At 36.5% G+C, this 24,677-nt stretch overlaps 3 protein-coding genes across 3 annotated transcripts; all 3 read right to left on the bottom strand.

The window, feature by feature from the left end:
• Positions 1–561: 561 nt before the first annotated feature.
• On the bottom strand, positions 562–10,196 carry LOC120127564 (protein SENSITIVE TO UV 2-like). Its single transcript, XM_039145430.1, has 6 exons — positions 10,186–10,196; positions 8,255–8,623; positions 1,572–1,574; positions 1,363–1,398; positions 952–1,159; positions 562–787 (listed from the first exon to the last, which is right to left on the bottom strand). The coding sequence occupies exons 2-6, from the start codon at positions 8,582–8,584 to the stop codon at positions 651–653; spliced, it is 714 nt and encodes a 237-aa protein (XP_039001361.1). The 5' UTR covers positions 8,585–8,623; positions 10,186–10,196; the 3' UTR covers positions 562–650.
• Positions 9,861–10,982, bottom strand: LOC120127522. The gene has a single exon (XM_039145408.1). The coding sequence runs from the start codon at positions 10,980–10,982 to the stop codon at positions 9,861–9,863; it is 1,122 nt and encodes a 373-aa protein (XP_039001339.1).
• Positions 10,983–16,279: 5,297 nt separating this feature from the next.
• On the bottom strand, positions 16,280–17,374 carry LOC120127521. Its single transcript, XM_039145407.1, has one exon. The coding sequence runs from the start codon at positions 17,372–17,374 to the stop codon at positions 16,280–16,282; it is 1,095 nt and encodes a 364-aa protein (XP_039001338.1).
• Positions 17,375–24,677: the final 7,303 nt, after the last annotated feature.

The raw sequence follows: 24,677 nt of genomic DNA, 5'->3' as shown, positions 1-24,677 counted from the left end.
ACTACTGGTATGCAACATGTAAATAAATCAATCAGCACAGAAACCATTAACTCTTAAAATCACCATTAGCTCCAAATAGAGATCAATGTAGCAAATAAGGTCATGATCCCATGTCTAATTTCTATAGATCTAATGAAGATAAATAATTCATTCTATCTTAAGATTGGAATTTTAGGATACCCTTGGCACTAAAGTAAGATTGTTGTCATTTGGAACTGGAGCCCACATCTTTTTAAGTAGCAGAAATAGCCCAACTTCTAATCAAGAGTTGAGGCCGGCTGTTATATTTGACCCTCCCCAGTCCCCAGACCTCGCAATGTGAAAGCCTAATGAACTAGTATGCACCTTTATCACAGTGAAACTTTATTTTTGGATGTAGAGATTAGGAGAAAGAGGTTAGAATAGTTAGGTAGTTAGGAGTTATCATGAAAACTCTCATAAGAAATCTTGTTTTTAATTGCTGATGTCTCATACTTTTTTTGCCCTAAAGATGGTATAAGTAGTAGCCATATCAAAGTTTAAACAACCATAAGAAACTATAGGATTAAGCAAGACCTTTTTCAGAGCAGATTAGAAATGAGATACTTTTGCAGCTTCTGCACTAAGAAAAGGATGAATGGAGCTCTTCATTAGCCATGTCAACAGAGCTCTTAACCGAATGTAGTTTCACTGTTAATGAACCCACACAGGACATCAATATCTTCAGAACAAACTGCAAATAACTTGGATATTAGATTTCTTCCAAACTTTTGCTCGCTTAGCAAACCCCAGATGTCCAGCAACTTCTCTGAAAGAACAAGAGAAGCATTTAAATCTGTCTGAACTCTAACTGCCTGACAGCTTGACTTGACTACCAAAGACGAGGAACATAGGCATGAAAAGAATATGTTAAAAATTAAATTAGAAAGGCTGATTAAACAATTTCAAATATGTCTCTGATTAACTTCTCACCTGTACGTAGACCAATCTGATCGTTGAAAGATTTTCTATTAGGAATTTTTTGTACAACCCCATCATGAGTGGCTACAGGGACTCCATGTTCTCTGTCATTGAAGCTGATGTCTTTCAAATTAGCAACTTTCGCCTCATTGTTTGAATTGGAAACTGTAGCATGATCCTCCTTGTTTCTTTCCTTCTTAAGTTCTGAACACTCATGTTCCTAAACGGATGGGGGGGGGGGGGGAAACACTTGTAGCATGAAAAAGTTGTTCACTTAAATGATCTCCAAAAGGTCCAATCCCAAACAAGTAGAATATTTTTCACCAATACTTTATTTCAACATTCTAGCAACAATTGCTTTCAGATATATTTTATTTGACATACAAATTCATACCATAGTCATTCAGAATAAAATACACATACCAGGTCTGCAAGCTGCCTTGAAACACGACCCAACTCCTGCAACAATGAACAATATTTCAATTAAAATTCTCTTTTATAGGTAATATCTCCGATACTCTCCTATTAATCTTCCAAATACCCATGTCAAAATCAGTAAAAGCATCAATTTCACAAAAATAATAATAATATTTAATTTTTTGATAAGATTTGAAGGCCTCATTAAAAACCACCTTCTTGATTAATGGAGCTTATGAATAAGCTTCTTAATCAGCGAAAGATGAAAAAGAGCGCATTAGAACTTTATTAAAATAAAGTAGGATTACAACCTAGATAAAATCCCATAAACCCTTACAAATAGTCATAACTCCCTTCTGATTAAGAACAAGAAACCCACTTGATCAGTACAAAACACATAAAATTCAGCCTATACCAGCCTTTGATAAGGCATCAGCATCCGAATTAGCTGACCTAGCAACCCATCTAACGATCCCCCCACAAACCCTAAGATTATCAATAATATCCTTAACAATAACAGCATACACAACTGGATAAGAATCAACAATGCTAATCCAGTCCACTGCTACCTTACTGTCGCTTTCAACAATCAGTCGAACATTATCCCTCCCTTGAATAGAAGCGACGAAAATCAGACCCCTTTGGATAGCTTTGAGTTCCTTTAATGTCGGAGGTCCCGGGCCATCAGGCTCCTGGAAATAACCTAAAATTGCTCCCGAATGATCCCTTAAAATACCTCCTAGTCCGCTTTTCAACCAATCACTGGTGGTGGTAGCATCCACATTCAATTTTATGAAGCCTATAGGAGGAGGAAGCCAGGGTAATACAGAGGACTTCATGAAATTGTGGACAAGTGTAAATCCCCTAAAGAAGGGTCATAAATTAAAAAGTCTTTAGGAATAGAGATGTCCTTATACTTAGCTAAAAACCACGAGGCAAGCCTAACCCTTGCTAAGAAGAACAGTTCTAACTGGTCCAGCTTTCCCCCTTCAAAAATAATAAAATTTCTGGTTTTCCAAATAGTCCAAATAACAGCCCCAGGAATGAAAGACCAAATTGTAGAATTAGACTTTAACTCATCCCAACATATTAGAAACGTTTTAGCATCTGCATGAAGAACATAACTGAAATTCCAAAACTGTAAAAATTTGTTCCATAATAACCACACTACTGGACAAGTAAAGAATAGATGCGAGGATGACTCTTCAACCTTTTTACAAAGAGGACATAAAACATCATCAATACCTTGAACTCATCTTTTAATCAATTCAGATTTAACAGCCAGTTTTTGCTTCACAATTTGCCACAGTAATGTTTCAACCTTTGGTGGTACTACTCCTCGCCAAACAATTTTCAACCAGAATTGAGACTCCTCTGAACCTGTAGCACATCTCTTAACACAAGAACTGACTGAAAACATACCATCGCCACTACCTTTCCAAAGCAAGCCATCCTTGGAATCTTTAGACAGATAAACATGAGAAATAATGGTCATCAAATTACACCATTGTTCCATCTCTCAATCATTTAAATTTCTTCTAACTTGAACATCCCAAAACCAGCCCGATGAATGGAATTTCCCAAACTCACATAGTTTTCCTTAATTATTAGCAGCAATCGAAAACAGTCTTGGGAATAGGACCTTTAACGGATAATCTGAAGCCCAAACATCCTGCCAAAAAAGAATGTGTTTACCATCCCCAACTTGAAAATAACATAAAGAACGGAACTTTGAACCAAATGAGTCTTGCTTGAAATAGTTATTAGTCACTGATCTCCACTGCCAAGAAATAGAACATGGAAGCTTACTATCGAACAAAAGCCTTGAGGAATCAAAGTTATATTTAGAACAAACAAACCTCCTCCAAACAGAATTTCTTTCGTTTGCAAACCTCCAAGACCATTTCCCTAGCAATGCTCTGTTCATGTAATTCAGATTACGAACTCTCTATCCTCCCTCATTCTTGGGTTTACACACTTCCTCCCAATTAACCCAATGAATTTTATTTTTACCCATGCCACCTCCCCATAGAAAATTAGCCATAATATAATTGAGAGACTTAAGAATTGAAGCTGGAATCTTAAACATCGACAGATAAAACGTAGGCAGTGAGCATAAAACAGATTTGATCAAAACCAATCTTCCAGCTAATGATAGAGTAGCTGCCCTCCAACCTGCCAATTTTGATTGAAAGTTCTGCACTACCGAATCCCAAATAAATGAGGAATTCTTTATTGCACCTAGTGGAAGACCTAGATAGTTAGAGGGGAAACTACCAACATCACAGCCAATTGAATCAGCCCAATTTTGAACCTCCTCTTGAGATACGTTTACTCCAAACAGTCTGCTCTTCTTTAAGTTAACTTGTAACCCTGACATCACCTCAAAAACTCTTAGCACTCTCTTAACATTCAAAATCTGCATCTTCGAAGCCCCACAAAAGTAATTAAATCATCCGCAAACTGTAAATGTAATAGATTGACAGCCCCTTCCTCCTTGCCAACTTTCAATCCGGAAAATAAACCCTCTGAAACAGCCCTTAGGATTAATAAATTCAGCAATTCCCCTACTAGATTAAATAATAAGGGAGAGAGTGAACAACCCTGTCTAAGCCCCTTGGCCATTTGAAACTCCTCCGATGAAACCCCATTAACTAATACCGAAATCGAAGCTATAGTGACACATTTCCTGATCCATTCGATCCAGGTAGAGCCGAAACCCATTTTTTCCATCACCATGAACAGTATAGGCCAATCAACAATATCATAGGCCTTCTTGAAATCAACTTTAAAAACACAACCCTTTAACCCTTTTTTCCTCCAATAATCAATGCCCTCATTAGCAATGAGAGAGCAATCCAAAATTTGACGACCGGGTATGAAAGCAAATTGAGTCGGGCTTATGATTTCTCCTAAACAACTTCCGAGCCTCCTTGCAAGACACTTGGATAAAATCTTGTAAACTCCTCTAACTAAGCTAATTGGTCTAAAATCATCTAGACTCCCATTGTTAGTTCCTTTAGAAATAAGAGTGATGAAAGTATGGTTGATACCATGCTCCCATTCCTTTCCCAAATAGAATTTGTGAAACAAATCCATAATGTTACCCTTTAGCACATGCCAAAACCTTTTGAAGAAGCCCAAATTCAAACCGTCTAGTCTCGGGGCTTTATTACTATCACAAGACTTTAAAGTCTCCCACACTTCCTCCTCAAAGAAATCCTTCTCTTAAAGACCACTTTGAACCAAGGAAATTCTAGGAAAAGTCAGCCCAATGTCTTCAACATCTAAAGTAGACCTCTCATTAAAAACTCTGAAAAAATGATCTTTAACAGTAGCTTTGATAACATCTGGATCTTGAGTAAAAGTCCCATCCACTTTTAAGCCATTCAACGCATTTTGATTTCTCCTCACCGAGGCACAAGTGTGAAAGTATCTTGTGTTTTGATCTCCATCATTAACCCACCTCTGTCTCGAATTTTGATGCCAAATCTGCTCCTCAATTCTATGTAGTCTCCACAGTTCTGATCTGCAAACACTTAACTCTTCAATTATCTCCTGTACCGAACTGTCAAGCCTCTGTTGTGCTGCCTCCTCAAGCTTTTGAATTTTATTTTCTAAATCTGAAATAGCAGGGAACTTGTTTTTCTTCCCTGTCCACTGTTTAATGGCTAGTTTAGAGTTCTTTAGGATACTAAGAATTCCCGGTTTTCTCCTGAGCTTCTTGCAATCTGTGATAGTTTGATTAAACATTTACTCAAAACCAATTTCCTCCATCAAATAGTTGAACAATCTAAAAGGCTTATTTCCCCAATTAGATCCTCCATTATGTAACAACACAACATTGTGATCTGCAATTGAATTGGGAATAAGCGACTGAGTAACCTCAGGAAAAGAAGCCAAGAATTGACCATCCACCAAGAACCTATCCAATCTAACAAATGTAGGATCATCTTGGTTATTACACCAAGTAAACCTTCCCCCTTCCATAGGCAGATTAATTAAACCTACAGACTGAATAAAATGAGAGAAAATCCTCATAGAGAATCTGTTATGAGCTCTACCTATTTTCTCATCTTCACACAAATAAACATTAAAATCCCCTCTAACACAAACAGGCAGATTCTGTGCAGAAATGAACATACTCAGTTCTTAAAAAAAACCTTTTTTCCTCCTCTATTGATGGTCCATATACATTAATAAGAACACTTCTGAACTGGTTAAATATGAATTTTCCTGTAATCGCAATGAATCTCCTGTTTATACAATGGTCTTCCATCTCAAACACTTTATCATCCCAACAACATAATAACCCCCCCGAGGAACCGATAGCTGGCGATTCAATAACCCCTTGGAAGCCATTTAACCCGTTTATTCTTAGAAAGGACCTTCGTAACTTCTCATCTTTGGTTTCTTGAAGCCAAAGAAAAGAATGATGAGAGTTTGAAACTAATCTTTGCACTGCTCTCTGTTTTTCCTTTTTACCCAAACCCCTAATATTCCATGAAATTATGGCTAAGTTATCCTTCATGAATAAAACTTGAAAACCCTCAAAATCTCCAATATGGCTCCTCAAACGGCCATATTACATCCCTTCTCTAAATTCAAAATTTTTTCCAGAAAAGCTTCATTCCCCTTCTTAAAAGAAACTCCCAAAATCTGACTAACTTTCCATGTAGCGATCGCTTCATCTAATAGATTTGAAAATTTTGGAGATGATGCTGTAGAAATAGTGACTTGATCTAAGGCATCCCTTAGCAACAATCTTTTAACTCTTCTGCTGTTTAGGGCTGAATGAGAGAAAGAACATCCTGCAGGCTCACCATCTGCACCATTAACACCAATTTCCAAAACTGAATTTGGATTCATTCTACCATGTATATTAGACTCTGCTATTTTAGAAATCTGTTGACTAAAAGAGCATAATTGATCTTTAACCGACTTTGAAACTGAAGCAACCCCATCCACATTATTTCCTTTCTAATCATTCCTATGCCAAAATTTCCTCTCCCTACTTCTACTGTAAACTCTGCTATATCTGGGCATTCTCCTCTTCACTAAAGGCTCACTCTTGGAAGAGAGCGAGCTTTTGTGCACAAACAAGGAGCGACCTCTGGAATGGCTTTTAGAAGACTCTGAATTCAGAGCTAACAACCTAAATTTAGATTCTATAGCCTCCACATCTTTATTGCCATATGGATCAGAATTTTTGCTGGCCTCCTTAAGTTGCTTCTTACCACTGCTTTCCTCTACTGGTCTTCTAATTTGGACCAGTTTACCAAACTTATTAATTGAGTATGCTGGCCCTGAAGGAAATAACTTAGAAGAATCCAGTCCAGACAGCTCATAATCATCCGTTTGGGCCTGTGACCCATCAGCCGAATTTTTTGAATTTCTAATACCCAAACCTGCAAAGTCTCATTCTCTGTTTTTCCCAACGTTCTGAAAACCTGACAGTCCTTATGTAAAACCCTTCCCATGTTTGGTAAATCTTGGAGAAAGTGTTTCCCCATCAGAGCCTGCTGAGCCGAAAGAAGCTCCCTCATTCAGCCAAAAGTCAACTTTTTGTCTGCCTTTCTCTGCTGATTTGACTGGACTTTCCTCAGATTCTGATAAATCCCTATCTTCCTCATCCTCAAATCTCAACTCACCACAATTTTCTCCAACTGCTCCGACCGCCGGAGAAGTTTTGAAAAACGGCTTTGAATCATCACAAATTGATCCAAACTTGATATTAATTCTGAACGATCTACCATAGGATCCAAGAGTAATAAATTCTGGCACATCAAAAGGGCTAGCAACTCTCAAAAGAATTCTCACAGAAGAGAGATCGTCCCTGTTCTTAGTGGAATCATGAATTTCTATCTTATTTCCCCATCTCCCATCTATTCGTTCTAAGAATGATTAATTCCAACATAACAAAGGAATCCCTAATAGCTCAACCTAGCAAAAAGCCACAGGGATGCCATCCTCATTCAGTAATAGATCCAATATGTCAAACCAAAAGCTTATAACATCTTTCTTCTTTGTCCATGCCTCCATCATCTCTTCATGCGAATTGAATGTCATTATGCAGGAGTTCCGAGCGTACCTCAGCCAGCGATCTGAACTTCAAAGCCATCATTAAAGAGAGACTCCTTAACTGACTTAAAATCAATGGAAAGCTTAATAATCCCCGTTAAAGATCTTTTGACCCAACTCGAACTCTCTGACGAAATATACATTTCCAGAATATTCTTCCTTACTTTCTCCCTATGACTCCCTTCAGAATGGAACTCCGTATGCCCCATTGCATAATTAGCCAATAAAACATCTTTATACGATCTGTCTTCCCTAACACTCCTGTAGGAAAGATCTATCTCTTTCAACTTTGAAGGTCCAGCTGCAGACGAAACTGGAACTGGTTTAACTGGACTGTTTTTCCCCGCTATCAGTGGACGAGCATCCTCATATTTTGCTACTCCAACTGTAATCCTTCTCCCATCTATCAATGATCCATTTAGCATATTTATCGCTTGATTTAAACCAGATTCCCGCTCAAACTGAACAAAAGCAAAAGTCAAAAATTTATACTTAGGATTCCTAGTTTCTTTTGGGGTGAAAACTCTTTCCAGAGCCCCCTGAGACGAAAAGATTTCCCTCAGCTCACGTCGGGATACTCTCCTACTGAGATTATCGACAAAGACCTTCCAAACCTCACCGGAAATTATCTTCCCTTTCAACTTATCTCTCTCTTCTTTTCTCTCTCCTACCATCTCTCTTCTTTTTTTCATCTTTAATATTTTTAGTTTTTAATATCATAGAATAATAATATTTAATAATTGACTTCATTTTTCCCCCCAACATAAAAGTAAACACAGTAACGGGAACTCAAAGTAAGCAAGACTGAAACATTAACCTTTAGGAGCTCGATTTCGAGATCCTCAGCGTTAGCAGAACTTCCATCGCGACGCACCGGAGTCGAATGAGTGGCACATTTAGCAATAAAGCCACTCGAATTCGAGGCGTCACCCAAATCTATTGGTATCTGGGAGAGCTCTCTCGGAGGCGAGTAAGAGATGGAATCAGTTCGAGATGGAGGCGACAGAAAATTCAGGGGTTGACGATGGAGGCGACTCCGGCGGTAAATAGGAAGAAGAAAAAGAAGAAGTGCGATTGTTTTGGTTAACATAAGAACAAGAAAGAGCAAACTCTTCAACTTGAATAAGTTCCTCCAAGAAACTTGCATCCCATTCTTCCAAATTTTCTTCGCTCATATTTCGCTTTTCTCCTACTCTTCTCTTTGTTTCTTCGCTCTTGCTCTGTTTGAGTGACCGAGTATTTTTTTCCCGCTTTTATTTTAATTTTCGGGTTGGCCCATTAGGCCCACTGATGAAAAATATATGGACAATTAAAATTGGCCCATTAGGCCGAGCGGAAGTATTAATTGGCCTATTAGGCCACCAATGATTTTATTTTGATATCTACATTAAATATTACAGTGCAGGGCAAACTCGTTCTGTCGACATCATGAGTTTGACTAAAAAATAATTTTAAAAGGACTCAGGGAAGTGGAACTTGTGGGGTTTAATATTTTAATATATTTTCAGGAAATCATTACGTCGACGTGATGAATCTCGGTTAAATATATATTTATTTTGAAAATCAAACAATTATTTAAGAGGACTCATCACGTTGACGTGACGGGTTCCTTAAAATATATTAAAATATTGGATTCCATGGGTTCCACTTATCTGAATTCATTTAAAAATAAATATTTTTAGATAAACTCTTTATGTCAACAAGATAATTTGTATTATAACATTTATCGTAGATACTACGAGAAAATCATGAGTGACTTAATGGACTGATTAATATTTCCGTCTGGCCTAATATAACAATTTAACCCAATTTTTTTGGGTTTCTCATTAATCCATCCCCCCTCAATATGGGATGAATCCATTATCTATTGAACTTAAAACACAGAAAATACACGTTACAAAACGAAACACACACAAAAAAATCCATTTGAATAAATAAGCCAGATAGTATATCAATTTAAGGTTTAGGGTTCCATTACATTTCTTAAAAATCAAAGACGGTGGACTTGCCAACTAGTCAGAGTCAAGCATCAAGTCCCTTCGAAATTCTTGTTGACACACATGAGATATGTAAATTGGAAGCATGGAATAAGAATTAATTCCAAATCCTCTCTTTAATATATTTGAGGCAAGTACAATTCCACATTGATTGAATCTTCAGAATGCACAAACTGGAAATACAGGCGAGTAGGAGAAAGAGAGAAGAACAAAGGAAGAAGATGCTTTGAAGAAAGAACACTTTCATATTTTATTGATAGAAATTAGATGAGCAAGCCCAATACAAACTAGACTATTTAAAGGGACCCATATAACTATCATTGGGCCCATCAGTTACAACGGCTAACAGCTTTCAGTTATTGCTTGACGGTAACAGGAAAGAAAGAAAAATGCATGAAAACAACAGCAGGGGAGGATTTGGGTATATTACTTTTCTATGATCAATTTGGCTCTTGCAAGTCCTTCGTTGATCTGGAACTGCTCCCCAAGACCAAAGTGAACCATCAACAACCAAAAGAAGGAGATAAGCTGTCCACCTTTGCTTACCTCTGCAGCGTGTGTATTTTTTCTGCAACGACTCGCCGCGTACGACACTAGTTCCACCCACACTCTGCTCATTATCATCCACTTATTCTCCTTGTCTTCATCGTCCATCCTCTTCAGCTCTTTGGCCAGTATGCTTGCACTGAAGAACACCGATTTGCTTCGGTCTCCCTTCACTTGCTCAGGTACAACATCCGTATTCACCGACAATATTTCTCCGCAAGGCTTCTTGTCTTCGTTTCGACGTAAATTCCGTCTCTGAAAGAAAATTCTAGCCTCCGCACACGTGTATCGGAATCTTATCTTCGCGATACCAGCCACGGCGGACATCATGGTCGGCTGAAATATGAGAAGATACAGCATGTAATCCGACAGTATTTTGCTGAAGTGCATGTATTTCAGATTCTCGCCACCGTTTTTCGACTTGGTCTCCTCCTTTTCAGTTTGGTAGCATAGATCAGTCGCAATGTGCCACAAGAGAATGCTCTCATCATATGGAACATCACTCACATACCTGAGTATCTTGCTACGATCGTGCTCAGAATCGGTATCCGTCAAAGCCCACTCGCCTCTGGCCGACGATATCCTCTTTGCAGTTTCTGGATTATCTGCGAACTCGGCTTTCTTCTTTAGCTCACTGAAGATGAATTCCCATAGCTCCTTAGTGAATGGCTCAAGGGACACATAAAAAAACTCATCCAGAGTATCTTCAAACCAGCTGTAAATTTTGGTAAACGGCCAGGAGAGAGTTTTTTTTATACACCCTGGAAAACTATTGCTGATACGCCATAAAAATCTACAAGGGCATATGATATTGATAAAACAAGAGATAACCCTTATGTTGACTCGATAGAACCCCAAATGAAGCAACACCAAACCAACATAATCTTTGACTCGATCGAACCCCAAACGAACCTTTTCTTTGACTGGATCGAACCCGAAGAAATGAAATATTTTTCCAACCACGATTTGACACAAACTTGGGAATTCATGGATGCTTTCCATATGGCTTTTCAGACAATACCTTATTAAGTTGTGTGATGAGATGGATCCAGACCACCTTCGAAATGCAAAGCAAGTGGCCAACAGATGATGTCGGTGCCGATCTTCAGCCACTGGACATTTACAACGATGCCACCGCGGTTTCTTGAGGGCGAGGAAAATGCTGAAGACAGATGCGCAGATCCCATGGGTAGGACTATTGGGAAATAAACGAGTAACGAGTAATTTCCCTATAACCAGATTAGTGAGAATGCGAAATAAAAGCGGAAAAATAATACCCGAAATTTATAACGGAGTTCAGCCAATTGTGCTTACGTCTTCGGACTGCTGCAGATTTTTTACTAAGAGAGAAAATTTACAGGTGTTTACAAAAACTCACTACTCACAAGAAAACTCTCTAGTATTGGGAGAAAGAAATGATTTTTGTGATGATTTTAAAGCTAAATGAGCTAGGGTATTTATAGTTGAAACTTAAGGACTTAATCATGTAAATATCCTAAAGTCTAGTGACTAATTATGATTATCCCATTACAATATTTCAACAAACATCTACCAAACTTTGAAAAACCATTTTTCAAAGAAACATTTACCAAACTTTGAAAACCATTTTCAAAAAAACATTTACCAAACTTTGAAAACCATTTTTTCAAAGTTGGTTGCCAAACTTTGAACTTTTAATTTGGTGCATTGCTTGACTTTCAACAATCTCCCACTTGAAGACTGATTTTAATTTGTCTTCACACCTCGATCAATGCAGCAACATTTCTGGTCTTGTTACTCCAGCATGCCAACTGAAGTTGAACACAACTTCAGTTTGTCGTGGTCACCTTCTTTGTCAACATGTCTGCCGGATTTTGAGCTCCACTAATCTTTTCAAGTTTCAAAATCCCATCTTCTAAAAGAGACCGGATAAAATGATACCGTAATTGTATGTGCTTCGTCCTGGAATGAAAAGACAGTTTCTTTGCTAGATGGATAGCACTTTGACTGTCGCAATACAAGACATTGTTTTCTTGTTTCTTGCCTAACTCTTCCAAGAAACTTTGGAGCCACACCATCTCCTTGCTGGCTTCTGTAACAACGACATATTCTGTTTCAGTTGTGGAGAGAGCAACTATCTTCTGTAGTTGAGAAACCCAACTCACTGCGGTTCCTCCTAGAGTATAGACATACCCTGTAGTGCTCCTTCTGATGTCAACATTTCCAGCTAAGTCAGCATCTACATAGCCTATCAATATCGTATCTCCACCTTTGAAACAAAGTGCTTTGTTTGTAGTACCGCGCAGATATCTGAGGATCCATTTGATTGCTTCCCAGTGTACCTTGCCTGGATTATTCATGTACCTGCTAACAGCTCCCACTGCATGAGCAATATCTGATCTGGTACAAACCATGGCATACATCAGACTTCCAATTGTTGAGGCATACGACACCTTTACCATGTGTGCACGTTCTTCCTCCGTCTTTGGTGACTGTTCTTTGGAGAGTCTAAAATGAACACCTAAAGGTGTACTTACTGGTTTAGCATCTTGCATGTTGAACCTGGAGAGTACTTTGTTGATGTACTCAGCCTGTGATAACATCAAAGTCCCTGACTTTGTGTCTCTCTTGATCCTCATCCCAAGAATTTGCTTTGCAGTGCCCAGATCCTTCATAGCAAACTGCTTTGACAATTTTTGCTTCAAGTTTATAATCTCTTGCATGTCTGAACCTGCAACGAGCATGTCATCAACGTACAACAATAAAATAATGAAGTTGTTGTCGAACCTCTTGATGTAGCAACAATGATCTGCTTGGCATCTGGTAAAACCATTGCTACTCATGAAACTATCGAACTTCTTGTACCATTGTCTAGGAGCTTGTTTTAAACCATACAAGCTCTTCTTCAACCTGCATACCAGGTTTTTCTTACCTGCCTCTATGAAGCCTTCTGGCTGCCTCATATAGATTTCTTCCTCCAAATCACCATGAAGGAAAGCTGTCTTGCTCAAGATGTAAATTATCTGCAGCTACAATTTTCAACACCAGTCTGATTGTAGACAGTTTTACAACTGGAGAGAAAATTTCATTGTAGTCAATACCTTCTTTTTGCTGAAAGCCTTTGACAACCAATCTTGTTTTGTAGCGTTTGCTCCTATCGTGCTCTTCTTTGATCCTGTAAATCCACTTGTTATGAAGCGCTTTCTTGCCTGGTGGTAATTCAGCTAATTCCCACATCTGATTTGACATAAGCGAGTCCATCTCATCTTTCATGGAAGACTCCCACTTGATTGAATCGTCCACTTGCATTGCTTCATCATAGCACTCTGGTTCACCATTGTCAGTAAGCAACAAGTAGTGCAAAGAAGGAGAATACCGTTGGGTTGGTTTAGGAATTCTGGAGGAGCGTCTTAGTTCCGGTGTGCCTGGTTCTTCTTAAACTGCTTCAGGATTGATCTGAACATCATTTCTAGAAATCTCCTCGAACTCAGCAAATTCCTTTGTTTCAGCTTCGGTATTTGAGCTACTTGATTCTATGGTTGATCTGTCTTTGCACATCACATTCTCATTGAAAATGAAATCTCTGTTTTTGATGATCTTCCGATTTTCATAGTCCCAAAACCGGTAACCGAACTCATCACCACCATAACCAACAAAGACACATTTGTTGGACTTGGCATCAAGTTTACTTCTTTCAGCAGAGTTTATGTGTACATAAGAAATACAACCAAACACTCTTAAGTGTGAAAGGTTTATTTCTTTCTTGCTCCAAACTTCCTCTGGTATTCTGCCATCCAAAGGAATTGAGGGCCCACGGTTGATCAAGTAAGCTGCAGTGTTGATTGCTTTAGTCCATAGAAATTTGGGCAATCCGACATGTATCCTCATGCTTCTGGCACGTTCATTCAGAGTTCTGTTCATGCGCTCTGCTACGCCATTCTGTTGCGGTGTTATGGGAACTGTTGTCTCTATCTTGTTCCCATTGTTTGCGTAGAAATCTCTGAATCTACGATGTATGTACTCTCCTCCATTGTCAGACCTCAACTGTTTGACTTTCAGACCAGTCTCATTTTCCACCATGGCCTTTCATTTTATGAAGGTATCAAAGACTTCTGATTTCTTCTTCAGAAAATAAACCCACACCTTCCTTGTAGAATCATCGATGAAGGTGACAAGAGATGGAATTGGAGATGGTCTCCATACATCAGTATGAACCAACTATAACTTTTCAGCCTTGGGTGTCTTACCAATCTTTGCAAAACTAACTTTCTTTTGTTTGCCAAAGATGCAATCCTCGCATAGTCCGACATCTATATTCTTTAGATCCGGCAGCTTCCCCTTTGACAAAAGTGTCTTCATCCCTTTCTCGCTCATATGGCCAAGCCTTTGGTGCCATAGGTTTGATTTTCCATCAGCATCTGCTACTGCAATGATATTCTCTAAATTTGAGGTTATATAGAGAGTACTAGTTTTCTTACCACGAGCAATGACGAGTGCTCCTTTGGTAATCTTCCATTCACAGCCTGAAAAGGTTGTGCTAAATCCTTCACCATCAAGCTGTCCTACAGAAATCAAATTTCTTTTGAGGCCAGGAATATGTCTCACTCCTTTTAGTGTCCAGGTGGTCTGGTTTGGCAACTTTAGTCGGATGTCTCCTTTTCCGACGATCTTCAAGGTTTCATCATCAGCTAGATGAACCTTCCCAAAATCACCACTGACATAGTTCTCCATGATTTCTCGGCATGGGGTGGAGTGGAAAGATGCCCCTGAATCCAATATCCATGATTCAATCGGACTATTGACGCTTAGAATCATGACATCACCTGTCTCCTCTATCACGTTGGCAGAATCCTGTGCGCCAGTATTTTTCTTCGGCGCTCGACAATCTCTTTTAAAATGACACTTCTTGCCGCAGTTATAACAGGTAAAATCTTTCTTTCCCGTTTTTGATTTTCCCGTTCTGGATTTTGATCTGCCTCGGTTTAAATTTCTTTCTGAAGTTCTCCCTCTAGACTCCGTGTGCAAGGCTGAGGAGGTTGATGCTTCACCCGATTCTCTTCGTCGAATTTCTTCACTCAATACCAGATCCCGAACATCGTCGAATTTTAATTTACTGTTTCCCGACGAGCTGCTGACTGCTGTAACAGTAGCATTCCAACTGTCTGGTAGAGATGATAAGAGAATTAAAGCTCGAACTTCATCATCAAATTCAATTTCCACAGAACTTAACTGGGTTGTGATTGTGTTGATCTCATTTAGGTGTTGAGCCACTGATGCCCCTTCCGCCATCCACAAATTGAATAATCGTCTCATCAAATGAACTTTGTTTGAGGCCGATGGCTTCTCATACATACTGGAGAGAGCCGCCATAAGACTCGTCGTGGTCTTTTCCTTTGCTATATTGAAAGTAATATTTCGGGACAACGTCAGTCGGATAACTCCGAGGGCTTGTCTGTCGGGAAGAGCCCAGTCTTCATTCTTCATGCCCTCTGGTTGTTTTTCTGAGAGAGGTTGATATAGATTTTTCTGGTACAAAAAATCTTCAATCTGCATCTTCCAAAAGCCAAAGTCCGCACCATCGAACTTTTCAATTTTCATATTCCCTTCGTCTGCAGCCATCGCTCCCACTCGAATCTGGCTTCTTTGGATCGTTTCTGACAATTTGTGCGAACCACCGTGTATTATAACACCTCCGTCGACAAACTTGTATTGCCGACAAAATGTTTACTATTCACAAAATTTACTATTCACGTGAATAGTAATGAATAGTAACCTCACAAAAAATTGACAAAATTCACAACCAAAAGCTCTGATACCAGTTGTTGGGAAATAAACGAGTAACGAGTAATTTTCCTATAACCAGATTAGTGAGAATACGAAATAAAAGCGGAAAAATAATACCCGAAATTGATAACAAAGTTCAACCAATTGTGCTTACGTCTCGGACTGCAGCAGATCTTTACTAAGAGAGAAAATTTACAGGTGTTTACAAAACACTCACTACTCACAAGAAAACTCTCTAGTATTGGGAGAAAGAAATGATTTTTGGGATGGTTTTGAAGCTAAATGAGCTAGGGTATTTATAGTTGAAACTTAAGGACTTAATCATGTAAATACCCTAAAGTCTAGTGACTAATTATGATTATCCCATTACAATATTTCAACAAACAACTACCAAACTTTGAAAAACCATTTTTCAAAGAAACATTTACCAAACTTTGAAAACCATTTTCAAAGAAACATTTACTAAACTTTGAAAACCATTTTTTCAAAATTGGTTGTCAAACTTTGAACTTTTAATTTGGTGCATTGCTTGACTTTCAACAAGGACGATCAAGGTTCTTTATAAACGTAGAAGTACGATCTGAGAAAATCATGGTGAAGATGGTTATTACATCCAGGACAATGGCACCAAGGAGCAAAGTGTAGGTGATTCCAATTTCCACTCCATCGTAGGCATCTTTGTTCGTTTTGAAATGGAAGATTCCAAGAGTAACCAAAGTCGACCCAAAAGCTAGGAATCGAAAAATAGATCCGAACCAAGAGTAGACAACTTCCAGCTTGGTATAGAGAGTCCTATATATGAAGTTGAGTTCAACCTCGATTACCCTCAGAGCATCTTCAGCTGTCCTCCTGTAGAAAAAATCACGGCTCTCGTCGCGCTCACGGAAGCTGAAGGTGAAATCCACGATGAATCCCTTGAATGTTTCGAAGTAGTAAAAACCATAGTGCACCACTTCCAAATGATTCAGCTCGCCTTCCTTGGGTGGAATATCAGAAGCCTTGGTTTCTTTATCTGGCTCAGGTGTCAAATCGATTCTCGTCGAAATCTCCGCCTCTCTCTTGTTCGCGTATTCCTCCATGAGCTTATCGTAGTTGGGGTCAGCATCCTGATCTTTAAGCATCGAATCACGAAATGTGTCCAGACTCGCTAAATACAAAGCCACTGTCCGCTCCACGTACTTGATGATACCAGCGCAAAACATGAGTATCGTGGGGATCATTAGCTTGTCGTTGGGAAGTGACTGGAAGAAGACATAGATAACAGCCCCCGCTTGAACAACAAGGCCGAACAAATGCCTCGGCCAAAGCTGATTATCCTCGAGAGAAAAAGCAGTGATGGTGTCGGGGCCGCCAAGGTGTAATAAAAGGAATGGCGCCCAGAATGCCATTAGGCCGCTCAGAATTTTCTTCACCGGATCCTCGGACTTATCAGAATCAGATTGGCCGCGTTGGCTGTTGGATATGAGACCAACGGCAAAATTGGCAGCTGCGTCAGCCAACAAGTACGAATCCAAATGAGTAAGATGGCGACCTTTTTCCTCGCGGATTTTCTTACTGGGGCCACGAAAATCAGTACCACCTGCAACAAGAGACTGAACAAAATAGCCCCTCGGATGTTCCATGCGTTCCATGCCTTTTGTAATCTACTAAGGATGCTTATAAATAACCCAGCCATTTTCTTCCCTCTACACTCTTTTCACTCTTGTTAATTGCTCACTTGATATTGAGCACACTATATATGGCTTGTTTTACTACCAAATTCTTTACATAGGAAAAGAAAATGCTTTCGTAGCACTTACAAAAGATTTCGATACTTAGCTATTCCATGTCATTTGTCTTCCTCAACACTAAAGATAAAGCCTATGTTACAATAGATAGCGACCGAACATAAAATCATGTAATTTAGAGAGAATTTTAACGACTTTGAAAAATAAAAATAAAGAAAGAAACGAGGCCGTAGTTGGAATAAAGGCCAATGCATATTTCACGATGGGGGTAGCTTTGCTCCTCATTTGGTTTTCCTTTTTGGAACAAAAGCATGGATCGGGCATTTCACCATGGAAGTAACCCAATGCATGTTCCACGATGACTGATTCTTGAAACAAACTTAGCTAAGAATACGATTTTAACTTTTTGCACTTTTTATCTGCAATAGTCAACTGCAAGTCATTCTTATTCTAAGAGAAACCCGATGGGGGGACTGAGTGAAAGGCCAAGGCCTTCTTGCTGGATCGGGCATTTTACTTTCTCTTGCAATTTTGGTTCTTCTTCCTACAAGTTTGCTAGGCTAATGATTTCTGCCCTTCTAAGCTTATTTTGTTGACCAAGTTTCTAGTAACTTTATTCTCTTTTTGACTTGAAACGCTTTTCTCACATAGTTTTGCATTTTCAACCTCCATTATGGTTCGCAACCAAGGTCACGAGGCTTAATTTAGTACTACTAAACTAGTAATACTACTGCCGGTAGCTTTAAAAATATTATATATCATAATTGTTCAGTTGAATTGCTATAAGAAGTGTATAGTTTAATGAATCCATTAATTTACTTAAATAATTTTAAGGTTTATGGTTTAGAGTTTAAAATATTATATTTAATAAATAAAATCATAAAATTATAAATATATATATATATATATTAGAAATTGTAATCATGGTTAATTTAGTTTAAGAAATTAAAAGATCATAAACACTAAAAATATAAAACACATTTATAAATAAATAAATATAAAAAAATTATAAGAGATAATGGCCCAACAAGATTTATAAGTCTCTGCAACGACACCTCAATCGGTGCACGATCTGAGGAAGCAGCCTAGCCTCGAAATGCCGTTGAAAGCGACATTTCGATGTCGTACTCTTATGACCTAAGCGCCAAATAGAACTGAAACAAAGCTTGTTTAATTAATCCAACTAGTTCTATAGGCCATATTAGGATACTATAGAAACCCGACCCAATCTGAAAATATATATCTTCACTCGAAATCCGACTTGACATGAGTTTAGGGGTAATTTTATTTGAACCGATTCAAACCGAATCAAACTTTTTAATATAAAACTAAAGCTCAACTTGACTTAACCCGAAATAAAAATATATAAAAAAATATTATTGTTATTCATTAAAAATAGAGATCTAATTGAAAAAATAATACATAGAAGGTTATTATTAATTATCCCTAAATATATAAGATAAATTTAAATTATTTTTGGAGTTGGGTAGGGTATTTTTCATCATAAACTCAAATCCGACCTGATTCGAACTAATTTTTTTTTAAAAAAAATTGACCCTATCAAACAGAATCATATCAAAACTCGCCAGGTTTAGGTCATGTGCTTATCCCTAGGCCATATATTTATCAAGAAATGGAGAAAAATTTGTTGGAAAAATGATGATTTTAATTGATGGATTTAATATTTATATTAAATTCATAGTCCTTTTAACTATTGTAAATTAAATATATTATTTAATTTGAATATTAGTAGGATAATTATTCTTTGAATATGTAAATTTAAAATGGTAATTGTTATTTTTTTAACTTTTAATATTAAAAATAATTATATACTTTTATATATTTCAAATTAAAATAATATATATTTAAGTTTGAAAGTTAAAATGAGTTTTATCTTTTGAATATTTCAAATTAAAATATATTATTATATGTTTAACGTAGAATATTAAAAGATATCTAGTTGAATTAAATATCTCTTGAAAATCTCCTATAAATAGTAGTTAATATTTTAAGCTAAACACAAGTTACAAGTTTTACAAGTTTTCAGCAAGTTCTTTGACAAATTCAAAAGAAGAAAAAATTTATCTTCCTCTAGTTTTTCGGTGCTAGTCGAAGGCAAAACTCGTTCGTGATATATGTAGATATGCATTGTAGTTGACCATAAGTTGTTGTATCCTGGGAGACAGATGACTAACGAAATTGAGCACCAAAGTCCTTAAATTTGATACTATAGTTTATGAGCATACAACTCAAATTTGGTAAAAACGAACTTAAAATAAATGAGGAATTGAAGAAATAAGGAGATTATGAAAAATTAAAGGACTAAATAAAAAAATAATGAATTTGTTATCAAAAAAAGGAATTGAAAGTACACACGTATTCTATTATGGTTTAGGAGCATGTGACTCAAATTTGGTAAAAAAAGACTTAAAATAAATGACGAATTGAAATAAATGGAGATTATGAAAAATTGAAGGACTAAATTGAAAAATAAAAATTGTTACCAAAAAGAAGAATTGAAAGTACACATGTATTCTACTATGATTTAGGAGCATGCGGTTTAAATTTGGTAAAAATGAGCTGAAAATGAAGGAGGAATTGAAGAAATAATGAAAACATGAACTAAAATGTAAAATTATCAAAATACTTAGTCAATTTTTCAATTTTTCGAGTAACCCGAAAATTAAAATTTTCATCTCAACTCTAACTCAAAAACCGAATTTATAATTCGAGTTGACTAGAATAACTCAAAATTGAAAAAAAAAAATTAATTTTTCGAGTCGAGTCGAGTTTTTCTTACCCTTAAATTTTTCTAACATGTGACAAAAACACAACGTTATGAATAATTTTGAAAAAAAAATAGTTGAGTGACCATAAATGCATAAAAATGGTAGTTGAATGACTAAATATGTGTTTACCGAATAATAAATTAATATGGATTTATGCTATCATATTAAAATAGAGTAAAACAGTTTAGTTTAACTATTACAAACCATTTTTCAAAATAGTTCAACAAAGCAACTAGGACATTAATAATTACATGCCACTAACAAAGTCAAAATTATATCATAGGATGTCTTACTGATATTGTAGTGTATTCCTGGATGCTCGGAGTGACCTGTACTCTTTACTCTATTCTTAGCTTTTTACCTACGCGTGAAAATCATCACACGCTAAGTATATACTTAGTGAGACAATTAAAACAATAAATAATACAATACAACTAATGCATGAAATTCAGTGTCATAAACAAATGTCATAAGATCATGTTACCTGCATGTCCAATATTTTACCATAATCAACATAATATAACCGAATATAAAGTTTTTTACCAATATATTTATCATTTTTCCATAAACTCGTAAGCTTATTTGTATGTTTATCATTCATTAACCAGTAAACTATAGACTATAAACCATAAACCATAAACCATAGCCCAATATAAAACCCTGAGGACCCTGGGTACACGAGTCAAATATATATACCGTAATGCATCCCGAGTATGACACATAAGGTCGTGTCCACCATCTGTACTAGGTATCCTTAAGTACAGTCCCGAATATGACACATAAGGTCGTGCCCACCATATACACTAATTATACTATAGTGTAATCCCGAATATGCAGCCTGTTGTTGGACTATATGGCATGTCAACTATACCCTGTCCCTCAATGACTTACTTGGGCATATAGTCTAATTCATTTATCCATGGTATCATATAACCATATATTTAACATTAGGGCAGTTCAAACCCAAAATAACATCCATGGTAAAATATCACATTATTCATGATCAATGCATTATAATTTCACACTATGACATATCAATGTCATATCGAAGTTATAAAAATGACATAATATCATACTGATATAAACAAGGTCGATTTATTGCAAGTCTTTCTGATGATGTATAAAAATCTATGTATATGATGTATAAAACATCTATGTACAATGTCATGCATGTATTGCACTCACATTGACACTTTATATATTCCAAAGTATATGCCTCAATATGATCCACAATAAACCCTTTTATACTTGACTTGCTTCGATCACAAATCAATCACGATCTGTATAAATCATAAATTCATAACGATACATATGTTAGTATTGTACTAACATAAACACATCCCCAAAACAAAATCCATAATATACTTGAAACACATTTTCTACCAAAATACTTCACTTAATAATTCCTTTTAATATTGGCTCCAACTTTTCCAATTTACACAAAATTGTCCTTCACCATTTTATCACTTAGATTCTTAATACCAAAATTCCAGCAATGAAATTATTACCATTCAAATGTTTTTACAAAAGTACAATTACATTTAAGCACCCCAACTATGTGAATATTGCACTTAAATCATCAATCTTTTCAAACTTCCAAAATGATCATATTTCACATCTAAACACTCATTTCAATTCCAAACAGTAATTTCTAGCATAGTATATCAACTATTAGGCAATTATACATCCATTCACAACTTTTTCAAAATTATTGAATTGGTCCCTAACTTTTCAAAAATTATAAAATGGTCCCTGAATTTTTCTAAGGCTTGTAGAATACTTCCTACATCATTTCCAGACCTTATATATTTTTCCATAATTTTTCTCACTCAAATACATCATAGTCGAATTCTTTATCCTTTAAAACTATGTTTTCATGGTTTTGCTTCGATTTAAGCATGAAATCAATTTTCAATCAACCTTATAACATCTTGTTGAGTTAATCGATCGATAAAATAGCCAAGAGGGGGTGAATTGACAATTAAAATTTTGGTGGAAGCTTTTGCAGAAAATAGAAAATATTTGCACATCGATTTAGAGTGATTCGACTTTCTCAACCAAAGTCTACTCCACTACCTTAGCTATCCACACTAAGGATTTTCCAACAAATTCACTAATTTTTCTTTATTTTGAGGACAAAGAGTAACCTTACAACTCCCTCAAGAATTATACCCCAAATTCTTGAGAACAGTCTCTCTCAAAGAGAAGAATACAAATTACGCAAACTTACAGAAAAACCTCACAAGGCAATATGTTTGCACAATTCTAGAACAAAGAAAGAATACTCAAATATGAATACAATAGAGCACAAATGGTGTTTTTGAAAGCAAAAATGAATATTGAATGAAATAGGCTTGAAAGTGCTCAAACTTGAGGTTTGATGTTTTCTCTTTGATTCTCTAGCTTCTCTTCTTAATTGTAATTGATCAATGGCTCATAAGCTTGTTTAAATACTCCTTGAATCACTTCTGAACATTGGGAATTATTGGTGAAGTCAATAGAGTCGTTATTGAGTAATTATCATTTAAAAATCTGGTGGGAGTGTGGGTGCATCGGTACACACTTAAGGGTGCATCGGTACACTATGTGTAAAATTCAAATATTTCGACCGTTAGTTGATCTAGTGCATCGGTACACTTGGGGTGCATCGGTACACTAATTACATTCGATGTTTCAAAAGAGCCAAGAGTGCATCAATGCATGGTATGTGCATCGGTACATAAAATGAATTCGATATTTCAATAAAATCAAGAGTGCATCGATGCATGACTGTGCATTGGTACACAAAATGCATTCTAAATAGGGTGTGCATCGATACATCCAAGAGTGCATCGGTACATCCCTTTATAAAATTGATTTTTGGCTCGATTTTGGTTCGAAATACTTTGTAAAAATTGTTTCAAAAATATTTTAAGTTTAAAACACAATTTTACACTTTAGTAAGGATTAAAATTGACCTTTGAAAAACTTAGAGTAATATTTTGATATTCGAATAATTTAATTAAATATACTTTAAAAATGATTATAAAATCTTAAAATTCAATAACACTTAATTTGTTATATTGAAACATCAAAATGTTTTCAATAATCTCCCCCTTTTTGATATAACAAAACATTTTTAGTAATTTTAAGATTTTCTTTGAAAAATCATTTTTGAAATCAATTTTGAAAAATTACTCCCCCTTACTCTATTCTCCCCCTTTTTGTTAAATAAAAAAGACTCTATAAAACGTTTTTAAACAAGATTGATACTCCCATTTTAGGAAAATAGCCAATTGATATATATATATATATATGATTTAAAACTTAAGCTGCTTAAGATCACAATTAAGAGAAAGGTTAGCCATTAGTTTCATAAATCAATATTCATAAACAAATATGAGATGGTAAATTGGTCATACTATTTCTAAAATGTAAATGATGCAAAATTAATAAACCAATATAAACATCAAACTCAAATTTAATATTCAAACCAAATTCAATCAATCAAAACCAAATATCCATAAATAAACATTCAAGTTCAATCATCCAAACATCCATAACAAACAAATCCAAAAACATCCAAAATGTTTTAGCAATAAATCATAAGTTCAATCCAAGAAAACTAAGCAAGGCAAGGTCTAATCATCCATAGGTGGATCAGGAGGAGATAAATGTGCCCATATATTGGCCACATCATGTGTAAGTGCGTTGACCCTTTCGTCCATAGCATCGAATCGATGATTCATCGCTTCATTGTTAGCAGTTAAATGAGACTTGATGGATGTAAACCTTAAGTCAAGATTCTCCATAAAAGATCGAAAGTATGGAGGCATCTGACTTTCTTGTTGTGTCGGCTCGTCGTCGGGTACGTGATCATCAATATCGCGCATAAGTTGTTCAAACTCTGGATCATTGTCCGCTGTTGGTGTTGGTGGAGCTTGTGAAGAGCTAGCTCCCGGAGTTTTCTCGGTGGATCGAACCCATTAATCCTTGTCCCCGGACCATCCCGATTTCTTTAAGGTTGAAAAATTTATTTGGTTCTTAAGTGGGACGCCTATATCAAGCGAGACCCTAAGCATGGTTTTGATAAACAGATTACTAAGGAGACAACCGTAAACTAAAGTTTCAACATATTTGGAAGGGACATTGTTCACGGTTTCTACAAGCTGTGGCAGATTTATTTTCTTTTTCTTTTTGAATACAATGTATTCACCAAATGTCTAGTAATCTAAGCGTAGAAAATCTACCTCCAGAAGGTCTAAACCACCAAGAGATGATCAAGTGAAGAAAACACTCATGAAAGATCCGTAAGGTGCTTGCACTAGCCTTAGCTTTGTAGGGTGTTACCACAATCTCTTTTTCATTATCTAATCCCACGTTATCAAACCCAAAAGTGGTAGATATTGTGTCAGAGTCAATGTAAACAAATTGGCCTA

The sequence above is a fragment of the Hibiscus syriacus genome, unplaced genomic scaffold (genome assembly GCF_006381635.1).
Source record: "Hibiscus syriacus cultivar Baekdansim isolate YM2019G1 unplaced genomic scaffold, ASM638163v2 tig00110469_pilon, whole genome shotgun sequence".
Taxonomy (NCBI): domain Eukaryota; kingdom Viridiplantae; phylum Streptophyta; class Magnoliopsida; order Malvales; family Malvaceae; genus Hibiscus; species Hibiscus syriacus.
Note: the sequence above shows the minus strand (reverse complement) of the source record. Positions and strands in the feature narration are given on the sequence as shown.